This window comes from Osmia lignaria, chromosome 11, assembly GCF_051020975.1.
Source record: "Osmia lignaria lignaria isolate PbOS001 chromosome 11, iyOsmLign1, whole genome shotgun sequence".
In the NCBI taxonomy this organism is placed as follows: Eukaryota; Metazoa; Arthropoda; class Insecta; order Hymenoptera; family Megachilidae; genus Osmia; species Osmia lignaria.
This window is the reverse complement of record NC_135042.1, coordinates 1,833,079-1,850,658: the sequence shown is the minus strand read 5'-3', so window position 1 is coordinate 1,850,658 and position 17,580 is coordinate 1,833,079. Positions and strand designations below refer to the sequence as shown.

Here is a 17,580-nt window from a genome sequence, read left to right as displayed (position 1 = left end):
GATCCGAACATAATATGCTGCTCTAGTCTATTAACACTGTTCAACAAATTTAAACTTTTTCTCTGTTTTCCAATAGCCACTGGGTGATCGTTTTAGAGCTTCTCGTCCTCAACACGAATCCAAAAACCGAATTGCTCTATAACCCTCAGTTTTCGAAAAACGCGAGTTTTTGTAAAAACATGTGTTTTGGGGAGAAAATGCCCTATTACACGGAAACTAAAAACCCTAAAACATTCGCATTGGTCTTAAAAGATAGAGGAGAGTTTTCCGAATATGTTGATATATATATAATTATTATATTACATGATTCTGAATGGATGTAAATGTCGACGAAAGTTTAAAAAACAGCCGACGCATGCATTTCCTACGTATTACTTTTGTATTTTAAGAAAAGTTCTTTATCTAGCGCGAATTCTCTATACAGTACCGAAATCTGTAGACATTTCCGAAGAAGAAACTATGTGGGGCAAGTGTTGGAACAGTATGCAATTCGAGTAAATCGAAGTGCCGCGTGCACGGCGTTTTGCCGCCAGACAACCATAGCTCGCTCTCCTCGGCTAGTCAGTGCCGTAGCTACGCGTAATCAACACCAATGGTCGGATTTGATGTGTATCCAATTTTTATACCTATAATGTTCGATTTTTTCTTGCTTTATTATTTCTCTTTCATTGTTATTCATTATTATTTACAGATACCAACAATAAAATGATAAAATACTTTAATTTCAAATTTAAAAATCGATTGACGAGCATTACGACTTTATCAATCGACACTCGATTGAAGACAGTGTTGAAATTTGTTTATGATACAGAAAAAATAAAATGTATAAGATAAAGAATTACCTGCAATAAACGAATTTAAAAATATGGAAGATTATTTATCGTGGAAGTATAATTTTCTACGCTATGATTTACAAGAAAATTATAAGAAGGTTTCTTGTAAATTCAATACTATTGAAAGCCTTTTTGAGATGAAAATGTAATATAATACTGTTCGGGATTGGTGTTAGTCCCGATGGGATTCCGCTGGAAAATAATTAGACACTTGCTGGTTCGATTTTCGACAATTAATTTATTTGAGTCACGCATGAAATAAATGAGTACAATTTGAGTCACACGGATAAGAACGGAAAACGGATAGTAAAATGTTGTGAACAAATGAACTGTACAATCACACGAATGAGCAATGACCGATTGAACTGTTACAAATTTACAATGACTAGACTTTGAATACTTACAGCTCGATGAGCAAGCGCCGTTAATATTATTGATTCGACCCGCTATTGTTGTTGGTGCCCGTGATTGTGTGCTTGAGCGGCACGTGGTCGGCTTTTCACGTATTCGTTGAATTTAATGTATAAGTGATCAGTCCCTGTAAATCCAGTCGCTTGCACTGTTGCTAAGGATCTTGATCTGGTGAACTGATGAACAACACGATGAACAGTAACAATTGAACATGTAAGAGCCCGTGTTGGGACAGTGATGTTGTTCAGAGTCCCGTTAGGTACTATCATAAAACATCTGGGGCCCTTATGACGACGGGAATTGGCAAGGGCCTGATCGTCTTCACCCCCTCGCTACGGCGATGATGACCAGGCCTCGGAAAGCGGAAGGCTAAGGGTTTTCCAAAAAGAGTGGGGCGCGGATCTTCCTTTTAAGGAACGAGAAAAGCGCGCCGTAAGCAGAAGTAAACAGAACAGACAACGGTATTGACTGCGTGTAGCGATCAGGAACGGAGAGTGTTGAACGAGCATTAAAATATATCCTAACAACTTTTGGACTTTTATTTAAACACCCCTTATAAATTCAGAAGTGGGATCAAGGATCCCAAACGGAAACATCCGTGGAAATTGTGTAATCGACAGTGCCGTTCATATTCTGTGTGACTCTCTCCGCGAGGTTCTTTGTGATTAATTTTCTGTGTGACAATTTTTGTTTCGTTTCTGTGTGACAATTTTTTCTGTGTGACAATTTTTTCTGTGTGACAATTTTTTTTAAATTTCTGTGTGACGTTTTCCGAAGTGTCGGTGTGACACTGTATTTGATCTTCCTGGTGATTATATCAGTGGCGTTTTTATAAATTCGAGGTGACTTTACTATGTCACATTCAGTGAGAAGAAGTCAACGCGATTTCCTTCTATCTGAATTGAAGGAGATACTGCGTCAACGTGGTTTGTCAACGACAGGCAACAAAGCCGAATTAGTGCAGCGCCTTGATGAAAACTTTCCCGATCGAGCATGGGAGGTTGACGTAACCCCACGTTCAAAAAAGGCGGAGAGGCGGCCGCAGAGGGCAATACCACGGTTAGAGAGGACGAGATACAGCCGCAGGCAAGCATCTCCCATCCAGAGGCACCGTCTATGCAAGGTGCAACAGCAGAAACCCCTTCCGATCGTCTTCTGCGTACGGAGATGGAACTAATGCGTCGAGAGCAAGAACTCATGCAAAGGGAGTTACACGTGCTCCGGCGTGAAAACCAAATGTTGCGAAGTTCTCCGGGTTCCAGTTTGGAGACTGGAAGAAGAGTTGGTCCGAGCGTGAAGGCGATTGGTGAGCTGTTAGGAGAATTTAATGGAGCTGAAGATTCTTTCCAAAATTGGAAAAAGCAGCTACAACTGCTAGTTTCCACGTATGAGTTGGACGAAAATTTAACGAAAATCCTGATTGGGTCAAAACTAAAAGGAAAAGCGTTGAGCTGGTTTCAATCTAGAACGGAGCATTTGGAAATCGGAACCAATGAACTTTTAGGATGCATGGAATTAATGTTTGGCCATCGAGAAAGCCGGTTAGAGGCTCGCCGAAAATTTGAAAATAGAAGATGGGTCAACGCAGAAAATTTTAGCGAGTATTTCCACGATAAATTAATTTTAGCTAATCGTGTACCAGTTGACAAAGAAGAAATTGTTGATTCCATAATAGACGGGATTTCGGACATCAATCTGCGGAACCAAGCACGCATGTGCAACTTTAAAACAGCACCGGCATTGTTAGAAGCTTTTCATAAAATCAGGTTGCAATCCACCACGAAGAGTCTGGCGACGCCAGGTACGTCAACGCCTCGACTGAGAACCATGGAGCCAGCAATGACGAGGAAATCAACGGAGCAGGTAGCACTGGCACGCTGCTACAGTTGTAACAGGATGGGTCATTGGTCACAGGATTGTCGCCTACCGAAGAGGGCAAAGGGTTCTTGTTTTGGCTGCGGAGAAATGGGTCACCTGCTGCCTACCTGCCCCAAAAGAGAGAAGCCCCAAATTACCTGCATGCAGAAGCTCCCGTTACAAGGAGATGAATTTCACCGGAATATTAGCTTCATAATGAACAATTTAGAAGTAAGGCTACATACCTTGTTCGATACCGGGAGTCCAGTAAGTTTTATAAAAGAATCCTTTGTTCCTTGCGAAATAGATAAAGTAGATGATAGCATGCGCAACCGATTCGTAGGGATTAACAAGTCACCATTAAATCCGCTAGGCACGATACACGCTGCGGTTGTACTTGATAATACTTGTAAGAGAATTTTACTTTTGGTTGTACCAGATCAAACAATGTCCACGGCGGTGGTACTGGGCCGAGATGCACTTAAATCATTTAAAATCACATTGACAAAACCAGAAATCGAAAATGATGCCGTTTTAGAAATTTTGAACATTCTTGCGGATCCGATGGAGGATGACGTGGTAGATTCGTTAAACATTAGTACCGAAGTAACTTATGATGAGCGTGAAAAATTCAAAAAAATGTTTAAACAAAAGTATTTGCAACCACCGCGTCCAACATTACTCCGCGGTAATGCTGAATTGAAATTAGTTTTGAATGAAAACAAACCTTTTCACACTTCACCACGACGAATTTCCTACGCGGAAAAACAACAATTAAGGAAGATGTTAGATGGATTATTAAACAAAGGAGTTATTAGAGCAAGCGATTCTGAATACGCGTCACCGATTGTCTTGGTAAAAAAGAAAAATGGAGAGCTCCGCATGTGTGTGGACTATCGAACTTTGAACAAGGTCCTTGCTCGCGATAACTATCCACTTTCGCTGATCGAGGATCAGATAGACGTTTTGTGCGGGAAAAAATATTATAGTCTGTTAGATTTGAAAGACGGATTCCATCACATCAGCGTATCAGAAGATTCCGTAAAATACACTGCATTCATCACGCCTTTAGGCCAGTTTGAATACATGAGAATGCCTTTCGGCCTCAAAACCGCATCATCTCGGTTTCAGAGGTTTGTCAATGAAGTTTTTTCGGAACTAATTAAATCAGGTGATGTTGTTGTATACTTAGACGACGTACTAGTGGCGACCCAAACGTGGGAACATCATTTTCAAATTCTAAACCGCGTTTTTGAATTACTTGTAGAAAATAAAATGGAGTTAAGAATAGATAAGTGTAAGTTTCTGTATAAAGAAATAGAATATTTAGGGTATTACGTAACCGAGGAAGGCATCAGTCCGCCGAAAAGTGGGGTGGAAGCTGTTAAGAAATTTCCAATCCCACAGAATACTCGTGGTGTACAAAGTTTTTTAGGACTTAGCTCATATTTCCGTAAATTTATTGAGGGATTTGCTTTCATTGCTAGACCATTATACAACTTACTGAGAAAAGACGCTAAATTTAAATTCGGGGAAGAAGAATTAGAAGCATTTAACAATTTAAAAACAAAGCTAGTAGAAGCCCCGGTGTTAGCTATCTATAACCCAAAAGATGAAACCGAGCTCCATTGTGACGCCAGTTCAATGGGTTATGGGGCAATTCTCATGCAACGGAAATATGACCTGAAATTTCATCCAGTATTCTATTTTTCAAAGCGTACCACCGAAGTCGAAAGCAGGTATCATAGCTTTGAACTTGAAGTGTTAGCTATAATTTACGCGCTGAGACGTTTCAGAGTTTATTTATATGGGATTAAATTTAAAATCTTAACAGAGTGTAGTTCGCTTCAGATGACTTTAAATAAAAAAGAAGTAAATCCGCGAATTGCGAGATGGGCATTGGAGCTTCAGAGCTTCGATTACGAAATAGTGCACCGACCGGGCGCACGCATGGCACACGCGGACGCGCTTAGTAGATCCACTAATGTCCTAGTTGTGGATGGAAACTCGTTCGAGTTGGACTTGGCGTTAATGCAAAACCGGGACCCCGAAATTTCCAAAATACGGGAGAAATTAGAAACTAGAGAAGATGGATTTTTTGAAATGCGAAACGGTCTCGTTTATAGAAAGTATGGTAATGAATTATTGTTTTATGTACCGCAAAGTATGGAGAAAAACGTTATCTATCGGTATCATGACGAGATGGGACACCTGGGAACGGATAAAACTAGCAGTACTATAATGCAAAATTATTGGTTTCCGGCGATCACATTAAAAATTGTTTAAAATGTATCGCATATTCACCATCGGCGGGAAGGGTTGAAGGATCCCTACATAACATACCCAAAGGAAATGTTCCATTCGTCAAGGTACATATAGATCATTTTGGTCCAGTAGACAGGACAATGAATATTAAAAAGTATGTGTTTTTAGTAGTAGACGCGTTCACAAAACATGTAAAATTATACCCGACGAAAACTACCTCCGCAAAGGAAGCGATCGCATGCTTGAAAACATATTTTTCCCATTATAATAAACCGGAAATGGTTATTTCGGACAGAGGCAGCGCGTTTACGTCCAAAGATTTTGAGGACTTTCTTTTAGTGAATGGTATCAGGCATGCGAAAGTAGTCACGGCATCACCTCAGGCAAACGGGCAGGTAGAAAGGGTCAATCGAGTGCTAGGACCCATGCTAGCAAAAATGACCGAGGACCGTCCGGGAAAACGATGGTACGAGGTAATAGAAGACGCCGAGTACGCACTAAACAATACGGTGAATAAAACCACGGGCGACACACCGTGCAAGTTATTATTCGGAGTAGACCAAACGGGTAAAGTGCCAGATGTGTTAAAAAAATGTATTCAAACTGAAGCAAGTCGCGAACCATCAAAATTAGAAGAGTGTCGTCGTGTAGCCGCGGGGAAAAATTTGCAACAGCAAAATTATAATAAAACGTATTATGATAAGAAACACAAACCGCCTTACGAGTATCAAGTTGGAGATTATATTATGTTAAAGAATTTTGTAACTACTCCTGGGGTCTCCCAAAAATTGATTCCGCAATTTAAGGGACCCTACGAGATTCTAAGGAAATTGCGAAACGATCATTACATTGTAGCGGACGTTAAAGGTTTTCAAAACACCCAGAGATCATACCAGGGTACTTGGTCGTCTGCAAATATGAGACCTTGGTGCCCAAATTAGTTTAAGTTTTTGTTAAACTAGAAATAGTAAATTTATATTTTAGAGTTAGGTTTAGAAATTTTAAGTTTATAATAGCAAATAAATTAAGCTTTGTGTACGAATAGACATGAATAGGTGAGACCAGGGGGTCTCGAATGTCAGGATTGGCCGAGTTGTAAGAACCTGTGTTGGGACAGCAATGTTGTCCAGAGTCCCGTTAGGTACTATCATAAAACATCTGGGGCCCTTATGACGACGGGAATTGGCAAGGGCCTGATCGTCCTCACCCCCTCGCTACGGCGATGACGACCAGGCCTCGGAAAGCGGAAGGCTAAGGGTTTTCCAAAAAGAGTGGGGCGCGGATCTTCCTTTTAAGGAACGAGAAAAGCGCGCCGTAAGCAGAAGTAAACAGAACAGACAACGGTATTGACTGCGTGTAGCGATCAGGAACGGAGAGTGTTGAACGAGCATTAAAATATATCCTGACAACTTTTGGACTTTTATTTAAACACCCCTTACAAACAAGACTTTTTCGTGAACACTTCTGAACTTGTCGACTCGTAGATCGGTAATGGCGTCGTTGAGGGCCTTGCGCGCAAACCGGCGAGAAGACCCTTGCTTACGCGTTGACCTAGATGGTCGACTCCCGATCGATCGTGAGCGCCATCATGACTGAGCGGATTCTGAAACAAATACTCTTAGGTCTAGCAATAATTTATTTATTTATTTATTTATTTAATATATATACGGGCATAGCCCTTTACAACAAAAGATACATTACGTGATTAGTGTTTTTCGCGTCAGTCGCAGTAAACGGCTTCACCGGGGTACTGTATGAATGGATAGTATAAACATATCGCCGGATTACGAACGTAAACATGAACAAGAAATAGTAGTGTAAGTATGGCCGCTCTATTGTACTTCCATGAATGGCGCTGCTATCCAGTTGCCGCGTAATCGAGGAAAAAGTTTCTGATGTTATGTCTAGTTCTGTCGACAGAGTCAGTGAATAATTCGCAGATTGAGTTGAATTTATTCGCCGTGGTGCATGCTCTATTGATAGTATTCAGGTGCCCAAATCTCGAGGTGTAATGCCATTGATGAAAAAGTTCAGAGGATCTGGTGGCCCGTGGTGGAATGTGAAAAGTAACCTGCTCGAGCAGTGGTGCACAATCGATTTCATTGGACAGAAGCTTCTGTATGAACACAATCTCGTTGATGGTACGTCTATCCTTGAGAGAAAGAACCTTGAATCTGCGCATGATATTGGTGTAATCATGGTCAAATCGCCCCATAGGAGAGGTGGTTTTATAGGAAAGAAAGCGAAGAAATCTATGCTGTATCCCCTCAAGAGCATTAATATGTTTGGATAAACGAGGTGCCCATATTATGCTAGCATAGTCAAGATGAGACATTACTAATGAATAGTAAAGCGTTAGAAGTGTACCTGGGTTATGGAATTGAGCACATGTGCGCTTCAGGTAGCCCAGCATCTTGGAAGCTGAATTAGTAGCAGCTACTATATGTTGGTCGAAAGTCAGTGAGCTGTCGATTAACACCCCAAGATCCCTGGCACACTCTGTGTTGTTCAGAACAGTGTTGTATAGGGTGTAATTCACAATAATGGGTTCCTTGCTTCTGTGAAATCTAATGACACTGCATTTGGCAGGATTGAGGCTCATCAAGTTTCTGCTGCACCACTCTTCTAATCGGTGAATATCTTGCTGTAGATAATAAGCATCAGTTGCTGTGTTGATAACCCGAAAGAGTTTGAGGTCATCGGCAAATAATAAAAAGCTGCAGTTAGTGAAGACGTATCTAATATCATCTATGAATATTAGAAAAAGCAATGGTCCAAGATGAGAGCCTTGGGGGACACCAGAAGATACAAAAATTGTTCTGGATATGTGTCCACGAAATTTGATTGACTGGACTCGACCTGTAATATAACTGTAGAACCAATGCAAGAGCGCTCCATTTACCCCAAAGGAATATAGCTTGTCAATCAATAAATTGTGGTTGACTCTGTCGAACGCCTTGGCAAAATCTGTATAGATTGCATCAACCTGCTTGTTTTTCTCCAAAGCCTGTGAGATATAACTAATATAGCACGCTAAATTGGTCGTTGTTGATCTGCTACTAATGAAGCCATGCTGCTCATTGGCTAATTGGTTGTGCATAATCTTAGAGAGTTTTCTACAGACAATAGCTTCAAAGATCTTGGATGGAACATTGAGTAAAGTGATTGGCCTGTAATTTTCTATCCTAGTTCTATCTCCAGCCTTGAATATTGGTGTTATAGTGCCCCTCTTCCAGCGAACAGGATATTTACCATCCCTCAGTGACTTGCAAAAAATAATCCATAATGGCCTAGACAAGATAAACTTACATTGTTTAAAAATAATACTAGGGAGCCCGTCTTCGCCAGGACTTTTATAAACTTTAAGACTGCCAATTTCAGTAAGTACATCGCTGATACTAATGTCTAAGCAGGGTAAGCATTACCCAGATAGTCCTTGAGGAGGAGCATATCCAGAATCTGGTTCAAGAGAAGAATAATTCTCCTCAAAGAAGTCAGCAAATAGATTGGCAATCATTTGAGGGTCACTGGATTCCTGGTTAGCAGATTTCATGTTTGCTGGGAGCGAGTGAGATAGGCGGTTTCTGTTTACAAACGACCAGAAAGCCTTTATATTACTACGGATATTCAATTCGGCCGTCGCAACATAGTTTTTGTGACAATGTCTAGCGATAGATGTACATTTACTTCTAAGTGCGCAGAAGTGTAAATAGTCGCAGTATCTGGAGTGCGCTTTATATTGAAAATGTGCCGCCTTTTTCATGCGGACTAATGATATTAATTCACTGGTGAACCATGGTGGATATCTACTTTGTCTGATAGTTTTGACTGGAACAAAAGTGTTTATTGCCTGGTATAATTGCTCATACATATAATCCACCGCGTCGTCTACAGATAAATTAGACATGTTGTCATCCCAACTGATGGAGTTAAAGAACTGAACCATACCAGAGTAGTTAGCTCTACTATAGTCATGCCTGAACCTGGGAGAGGCCGAAACGGATCCAGAGACAGATGATATGAAGAGTTGAGCAGATAGATGGAGAGAAGGATGATATAGGTCGATCGGAAGAAGTGATTCAGTAGGAGATTGTATGAGAATATTTGGGTGATTGGTGAGGATAAGGTCAAGAATAGAGCCAGAAGAGTTAGTGAAATGGTTGATTTGGGTGAGGTCGCACTGATCCACCAGTTCGTGCACAAGGTTTGATATTTGAATGGTTCTATAGTTGGTGGAGGAAGAGATGAACTGGGAGTTGTATGATAAGGTTTGAGAAGACCAATTGATCCAAAGAGTATTGAAGTCGCCGGTGATTATTAGAGAAGCAGATGCGTATAAGGTTGACAAGTTGGAGATGTATTGAAAATGATCAGAGTATAAGGATGGAGGTGAGCCAGGTGGAAGATAAATAGTCGATACTATTAGGACGTGATAGGATAGCGGAGAGCTGACCATGATGAAGAGATGTTCCAGATGCTCTGTTGGGGGAGCGAGCAATGAGCAATTTAGGCTTGTGTGAACAGCTATTAGGACACCCCCGCCCCTAGCAAAAGAGCTAGTGGAGTCACTTCTATCCTTTCGAAACACCGTGTAGTCGTCCAGCCCTAGTTCGCCCGTGAAAAAGTTGCTGTTTAGCCACGTCTCTGTCAGAATGATGATGTCGTAGCGCTCTGATGATGTGAGTAGAGAGGAGCTTAAATCTGTAAGTTTGGTGCGTAAACCGCGAACATTTTGATAATAAATATTTATGTACTTATTTAGTTTTTTGAACTACCAGGTTTAGGTTTTATGCGTGAGTCCACGATGCACGGTATACCCTTGATATACCGTATAGTCTTCGTGGTGTCTCCTTGATTGTGCAGAGTCTGTAGTTTGAGGCGCAGATCCCGTAAATATGCCTGCTCAGTTGGTGACTTATCGTCCGTTATCTTGAATGGTCCACTGTATCTGCTTTTGTTGGCTAGGATCTGCCTGGCAGCTTCAGCATCCTGTAAGGTAATACGTAGTAGCCTAGGTGTTTTACCCAGTTTCCCCAGTCTAGTCACAATGATTGTTGCGTAGTCTGCTGCATGGATGCTGGTTAATATTTGTCTGGCCGTAGAGGTGTCCTGATCACGACTCGATTGTGGAGTACCGCTGCTCGAGGCCACAGGTTCCGGGATGCCATGGATGAGAACGTTCCTTGATCTCTTTTCTCTCTCAGCTATCTCAGCAACAACGTTGAACGTCAGTTCTGGAGTGGAGATTGTGGTGTTTTGACCAGCATCAGATCGGTTTTCCAAAAGCGTGAGCCGTTCATTTAATTCATAACGCATTGCCGTCATTTCGCCCATCAATGTTGACAGTTCGTTTTTAATAATGCTGTCGTATTCCCGCCGTAGGTTCAGTATCTCGTTACGGAATAGATCCCTGATATCCTCTAGCGTAAAGGAGGAGGGGGAGCCCCCTGGCGTAGACGCACGCGAGCTAATTGGAGAGTTAATTGCAGAGGAACTACCAGATGGCAATACAAGAGGATCACTTTTACAATTTAAAAGTCGCCCGTTATGCCAGGGGTGACCCGACCTGGCTAAACAGTTTGGGCCAGTATGAGTGATTATCCCACAGTCCAAGCATCTGGCAGGATTGGACGTTGCAGGTTTTGCACAACCCTTGCACTTATCAGACATATCGTTACAGTGTATATTCCAATTAGGTAGAACAAATAAATTGTCGATAAGAACGGTACGACACTGTATATTCCTTCCTTATTTAATGCGGTACAGCTCGAGTATATCCAAAATGCACTTATGCACTTGCACTGTCATGCACTGAGTGACACAATTGCAATTACGTATTGCGGTAATTAGCTCAAGACGAGGCGATAAACGACTTACTGATGTAGAGCGGTTAATTTCAAATAGGAGAGTTAGAGCAAACGTGTGTTCAGCAGCAAGGTCAACTGACAACTGGATAATGGGGAAGTAAGAATGCTTATCGTTAACGCTCTTTCGAAATATAAGCACCACTTGACATTTTTTTACACTCGATACTTTACACTTAACACTCGATATAATCGGAGAAACAATAAATATTTTTACCATTTGATAAGCAAATTTCAAAACTGTCTTCAATCGGGTATCAATTAATACAGTCGTAATGCTCGTCAATCGATTTTTAAATTTGAAATTATAGTATTTTATCATTTTATTGTTGGTATCTGTAAATAATAATGAATAACAATGAAAGAGAAATAATAATAGCAAGAAAAAATCGAACATTATAGGTATTGCGACGGTCCTGCGGTGGACCGGAGAGGAAGGGTGGCTCAGTCGGGTGTTCAGGGTTCTTCTACTGAATGAGTACACGGCTGAATGGGTTGGAACGTATTTATTATAAAGTACCTTACTTACTGACGGTTTACAGGTGGTGCGGCAGAAATCTTGAATTCTTTCATGTAGATGTCGCGGATCGCGGCGCGGGTCTCAAAGCTACACGGTTTATAAAAGTCGGACGCGGGTTTTACGTCTGCGATACGCGGCTTAAAGCTACGGTCGACGGCGCGGGTCTTATTAGTACGGAGAGTTGCGTTGACAGTTGTCTCGCATTGGTGTAGACAAGATGAGAGGTGGTCGGAGCGGTAGTGGCCATAGCAGTGGTTCCCTCAATAAGTTGGCTTTCGCGGTTCCTCGGGCCTGGTCAGAGGAACTTTCTCCCGTCTGCTTGTGGTTTCCGCCGGGGTAGAACGGAGGTCAGGGTTTGCCAAAGATGCTAGAAGGCCACAAGGACCTTCCGTGTTGTGGCGGTTAACGATCTTTCGGCGAGGCGGCCGGATTTCACCAGACCGTCCCGGAGCCGTGGAGGAAAGAGGAATACAAAAAGGAGTCGTGCTTGGCTCGTCGTATCGGTGGTTGCGTCGGAGCGTGTTCGGTACGCTTACGCTTGCGATTTTGTTACGGAGCCGACTTTATTTCTAGGCCTCGCGGGCCGCCTTATGTTCGGCCAGGCGGCTTAGTTGCCTAGCAAGAGCAAACCTCTAGGCTCGCAGCCCTCTCGCGGTCGCGGTGCTACGTCGCACCTTACTGGTGGTCGTATGGTGGGCTCGCGTACCCGTCACAGTATAAAAATTGGATACACATTGAACCAGACCACTGGTCTTGATTACGCGTATCTACGATTCTGACTAGCCGAGGAGAGCGAGCTATGGCCGTCTGGCGGCAAAACGCCGTGCACGCGTCACCGGCAGATATTTTTTCGATTTACTCGAATTGTATACTGCTCCAACACTTACCCCACATAGTTTCCTCTTCAGAGATGTCTACAGAATTCGGTGCTGTATAGAGAATTCGCGCTAGATAAAGAACACTCTTCTATCTTTTAAGACCAATGCGAATGTTCTAGCGTTTTTAGTTTCCACATAATAGGTCATTTTCCCCCCAAAACACATGTTTTTACGAAAACTCGTGTTTTTCGAAAACTGAGGATGACAGAGCAGTTCGGTTTTCGGATTCGTGTTCAGGACGAGAAGCTCTACAACGATCACCCAGTGGCTATTGGAAAACAAAATTCGTGTTGGACAGTGTAATTAATGACGCTCTTAGCTAACGTAGCAACTGAACCCACCCATCACGTTAGAAAGGTTTTTGCTTTTCAAGTTAGCGGCCCATCCTTGTATCGCTCCAGTTTTTTAACCGACTTCGAAAAGGAGGGGGATCTATCAATCGGAACGAAACCTTTTGCATCTTGTAGAGTGTGTCTCCCGATTGGTCCCGTAAGAAAAATATTTTGAATTTTTTCATCCCTAACGACTTTTATTGCAAAAAATGTACTGCTTCATTTATATTTTTTCGGCGTTTACTCTGCAAGGAATGTACCGACCGCGATGAAACCTTTCACATCTAATAGGAGATATTTTCTCGATGAGCCCACTTGCAAAAATTTATGGAATTTGTTATTGTTAATAACTATTATTATAGAAAAAAACCTATTCGTTGATGTTACTCTGCAAAGAATGTACCAATGGCGATGAAACCGTTCACATTTAGTGGGAGATATATCCGCGATGAACCCACTTGCAAAAATTTGTGGAATGTGTTGTTTATTAACCATTCAAATTCGGTCAATATATTATTTTTGGTTTATAGTTATTGTTATAGATATGCGATAAAAACGCGAAATTACCCGATGTACTAAAAAGAGGGAACAAAAATAATTTTTAACAAGAAATACAACTGACTTGCGGTAAAATGCGAAATGCGTAAAATAATTTCCATGTCATTTTTACCAATGCTCCACAGCTATTAGTGAAACCTATTAAATAGTTAAATAATATAATAAATACACTTCAACCACTTCAGAGGCGGCGCAAAATAAAAAACACCCGAATATACAATGCTCTCAATAACGATTTCATTGCGCTATAGCAAACTTGGTAATTAATAAGTCGTAAGAAAAAATGCGGTACGTTATCTGTACGGCAAAAAGCATTTGTAATTGTAACGATTGTATTAGAAGTTGGCAGCACTTTTAATGTGAATGTAATTAAATCGCAATGGGTATGTTGACTCCCGTTGAATATTGTTAACTTGAAATTATCAAATGGGTCATTCGGTAACCGGCGTGTCATAGGTTGCCAACTGCTGAACTAGGATCTTCCGAGTAGAAGAAAAGTTTTTAATTTTGCGCCGTCTCCGAAAAGGTTGAAATGTATTTAATATACTACTTAACGATTAAATAGGTTTTATTAATAGCTGTAGAGCATTGGTATAAATGTAGGAAGCAGACGGTAAAAGAGGCCACGAATTCGTTAAAGCCTACGATTCGAAACAGCTGATCGGTGTCCGTGACCTCATTCCCGCCCGTGCAAATGATTGTGTGCGTGCTTGCGTGAGCAGCAATATTATGATCGCGGAAAGGTACATACGTACCGCTGCGAAACAGACAACCGTCGGCGCCCGCAAAAACGCGCAGCGGGCGTTAAAATCCGTTTGCGTTAACGATTAACATTCAAAGGGAAAAACATCGAGAATATTCGACCGCCGCGGGGATATAAGGACGCGTCCGCGGCGCGGGAGTCAGATTTTACGGCTACGAACATATTTACGGCTACGAACGATAACGGCTTACGAACACGGATTACGATTATGAATAAACACGATACGGTACGACTACGATTACGACGAACGGCTCACGAACACGGAATTACGATTACGGATTGCGATACCTTTTTATGTACTGTGGCGCATGTGTCTTGTTGTGGTGTGAATTGTCTGAACTTTTTATCGTTTACCTCGTCCCGTTGTCTTGCAATAAAGGAATAAATACGTAAACCCATTTTATTCCTACATAAATGAAATAGCAATTATTTTACACTTTCTAGCGCATTTTGAAGTCGGTTGTATTTTTTGTTAAAAATTATTTTATGCCGACATCAACCTAGAAAGAGACTAGATAAAAGGAGAAGATGGATTCGGAGCTATTATAAAAGTTAAAAATGAAATGTTCACATATTCGTAAAACAACACTAATGCAACAAAGACATATTTTTATTTATATAGTACGTATTTTAAATAAAAATGTTATGAATACATGAAATTTTTCTGATTATAATTATTTATTCTTACAAAAAATTGCAAATAATTTCAAAATTATACATACTTTAAAAAATTACTTGTAAGCGAAGCGCCTCGCTTGGTTAATTAAAACATTGCAGAGGCACGGCTAAGGGTATGGTTGTGACTTTTTAGAGAGTCGTTGGAGGAGAATCTGAGGCTTTAAACGAAAAGTCGGATAGTCTTGCTAATATTGAAGAGCCTGGTCCGCAAAGGTCCGGCTACTTCACAAGGTAGGTTTTCTAGAGTGCGATTGGATTTTTAGAGTGCCTGGTCCGCGAAGGTCCGGCTGCTCTGCAATAGGATTTTTAGGTAGTGGAGAGCCTGGTCCGCTAAGGTCCGGTTGCTCCAAGGAAGGTCTGGCTTAGGATGTTTCCAAATGCCTAACTGACTTTTTGGGCAGTTTTACCCGGTATTTATACTGGTTTCCGTAGTTTCGTCCGCCTAATTAGGGGCGCGTATGACCGAGCGCGAGGTATTTTATGGTAGTACCTGCAAGTCCTCGGCGCGCGGCAGACGCGGGATTCGTATGTCTTACTTGGCTATACATATAATATATTTTAAGCATATTCGCGCTACATACTCTAATAAGAAAATTAGAAATCACATATAATTAATCGCGAAACAAAAAACTGTTAAGTTCTCTTGTTATAGAACTGAATTAATGATTATTGCTAGCTGTCCTTTGTATTGAATACCTAACATATAACGTTAATTATTAATTCGCCGTTAATTTACCATCCGAAGCGAGCATTCACAGAAAGTAAATTATTTTAAGATTATTCAGATTAGTTAAAATTATTACAATAATATCGTGTTTGTTCTTGTAGCGACGCAAACAGGAAGAAGTTTTCTCCTGTGTAAAGAGAAAGCGAGGTTCGAGCATAAACAGATGGCCCTTTAACACAAAGAGCAATAAAGTCGTTGCGCGGGAAAACTAAAGCGTTTAGCGTCGTTTAAGGAAAAACTTTCCTGTCCCTCTCCAGAAATATTCAGGGTTGGCCTAGGCTATATAAAGACTAGCTAACCCGGCGGAGACTTCTTATCATTCTTCACTTACGTCCCGTAACATAGTTCGGTGCAAGGGTAAACCTTGTAATTGTATTTTACAATTCATTATATAAACTATTTATTCCTACAACGCGAGTGTTTAATTAATTTTCCTACGCATATGATCCCAAACTCTCATTTTAATCAGGAAAATCTCATCAATATGTTAGTGAAATTATTTTAAAAAAAAAAGAAAATGAAAAATAAAAGTTTCATCGCTACATTTGTGCCGTTTTACCGATACGAATACGATACAGATCTTCAAAGGAAAGTCGCGCCCTGTCATAGTATTCCCGTGCTTACTACGAAGGTGAATCCGCCCGTGGTGGGGGACAAACCGCGAACACTTAACGGATAGATCCTTTCGAATACTTATAGAGTCTTTACTGTAATTGTATTTTATATACCTATCTGTATTTATATTTTATTCAGGATGTAGAAATGGCTATGAATTTATTGGTATTTATTTTTAACTTTCATAATAATGAAAATGGGTCACAATTATTTTAATTTATATGATATTAATCCTTTCGCAGATCCCCCGACGTTGTCTACACACCCCCAAATTAATTTTAATTTACCATTATCCCCTTCACTTTAGGAACCATTACTTCAAACAATAGCAGCACTGATTGTGACGTATATGCCACGGAATGGAGAAGGCAAGGCTGCCTTCTGGTTAGAGGACTATGATCGACTGTTCAATGCTTACCTCTGCACCCTTATACAATAAATATCAGATTCAAAATCATACAATTTCTAAAATACATTTGAAGGAATATCGCATTAAAGAAATCGTGTCATCTGCCACGCTATGCCTCTGTACATTTAATATCTATACGATTATAAACGGACCTTAAATCTAAGTTTAATGTTTCCTTCTTAATTCAAATTATCGTTCTTGCTTCAAGTATGATGCAAATAATATTTACATTTCTATCATTTTTTTTAGGTGGAACTAACAGAAAAACACGACCATTGCAAGCCAGGAGATGAACACCCACCTGCAACCTATTATCATAGAGACAATTTATATTGTGCATCTGCAGGAACATTTAAAAATTGGTCAGCATTTATTATTTTAATTTGCTTTCTAATCCCTAGATGATACGTAGTTGAATATAGGTGATCCATTTATTGATGTTTAGATTACATAACTTAATAAATTATGAAATAATTTCTTCTACTGTAAGAACTGATGTTCACTGTATTCACGCTTTGAATTTATGTTAAGCACATTTATGAATAACTTTATATAATTAGAATAATAATTTTGATAAGGTATTTGTTAAGTGCCAATAGTAGTAAGTACAGGGTATTTTATCTAAAAATACTAAATATAGAATTTATTTTAATCTTGTGAATAATTTCTATTGTTATTAAATAAAAACCGTTTGAAAAAATAGGTTCTTTGGTTTTAGAAAACAGATAGTGTAACAGTAAAAATTTATGAAGGTCATTACCTCAAAATTTTAAAAATATCAAATTTTTCTAATTTTAGGTATTATAAAAAGTTTAAGAGATTCCTCTTCGAAGAAATGGGAATGCCGTTACCTGAACATATTACTATAGT

The 17,580-nt window shown here is 40.4% G+C and overlaps 1 protein-coding gene across 2 annotated transcripts in view; it reads left to right on the top strand.

Annotated features, from left to right (window-relative positions):
- The window catches only part of Invadolysin (leishmanolysin-like peptidase, invadolysin), a 1,079,802-nt gene extending 1,062,463 nt beyond the window's left edge, over positions 1–17,339 (top strand). The window contains exon 13 of one of the 2 annotated variants that reach the window (XM_076690814.1): positions 16,960–17,339. In XM_076690814.1, the coding sequence (XP_076546929.1) occupies positions 16,960–17,003 (44 nt within the window). In that variant the 3' untranslated portion in view covers positions 17,004–17,339. The remainder of the gene's footprint in view (positions 1–16,959) is intronic. The other variant, XM_076690812.1, reaches the window with a different exon arrangement.
- Positions 17,340–17,580: the final 241 nt, after the last annotated feature.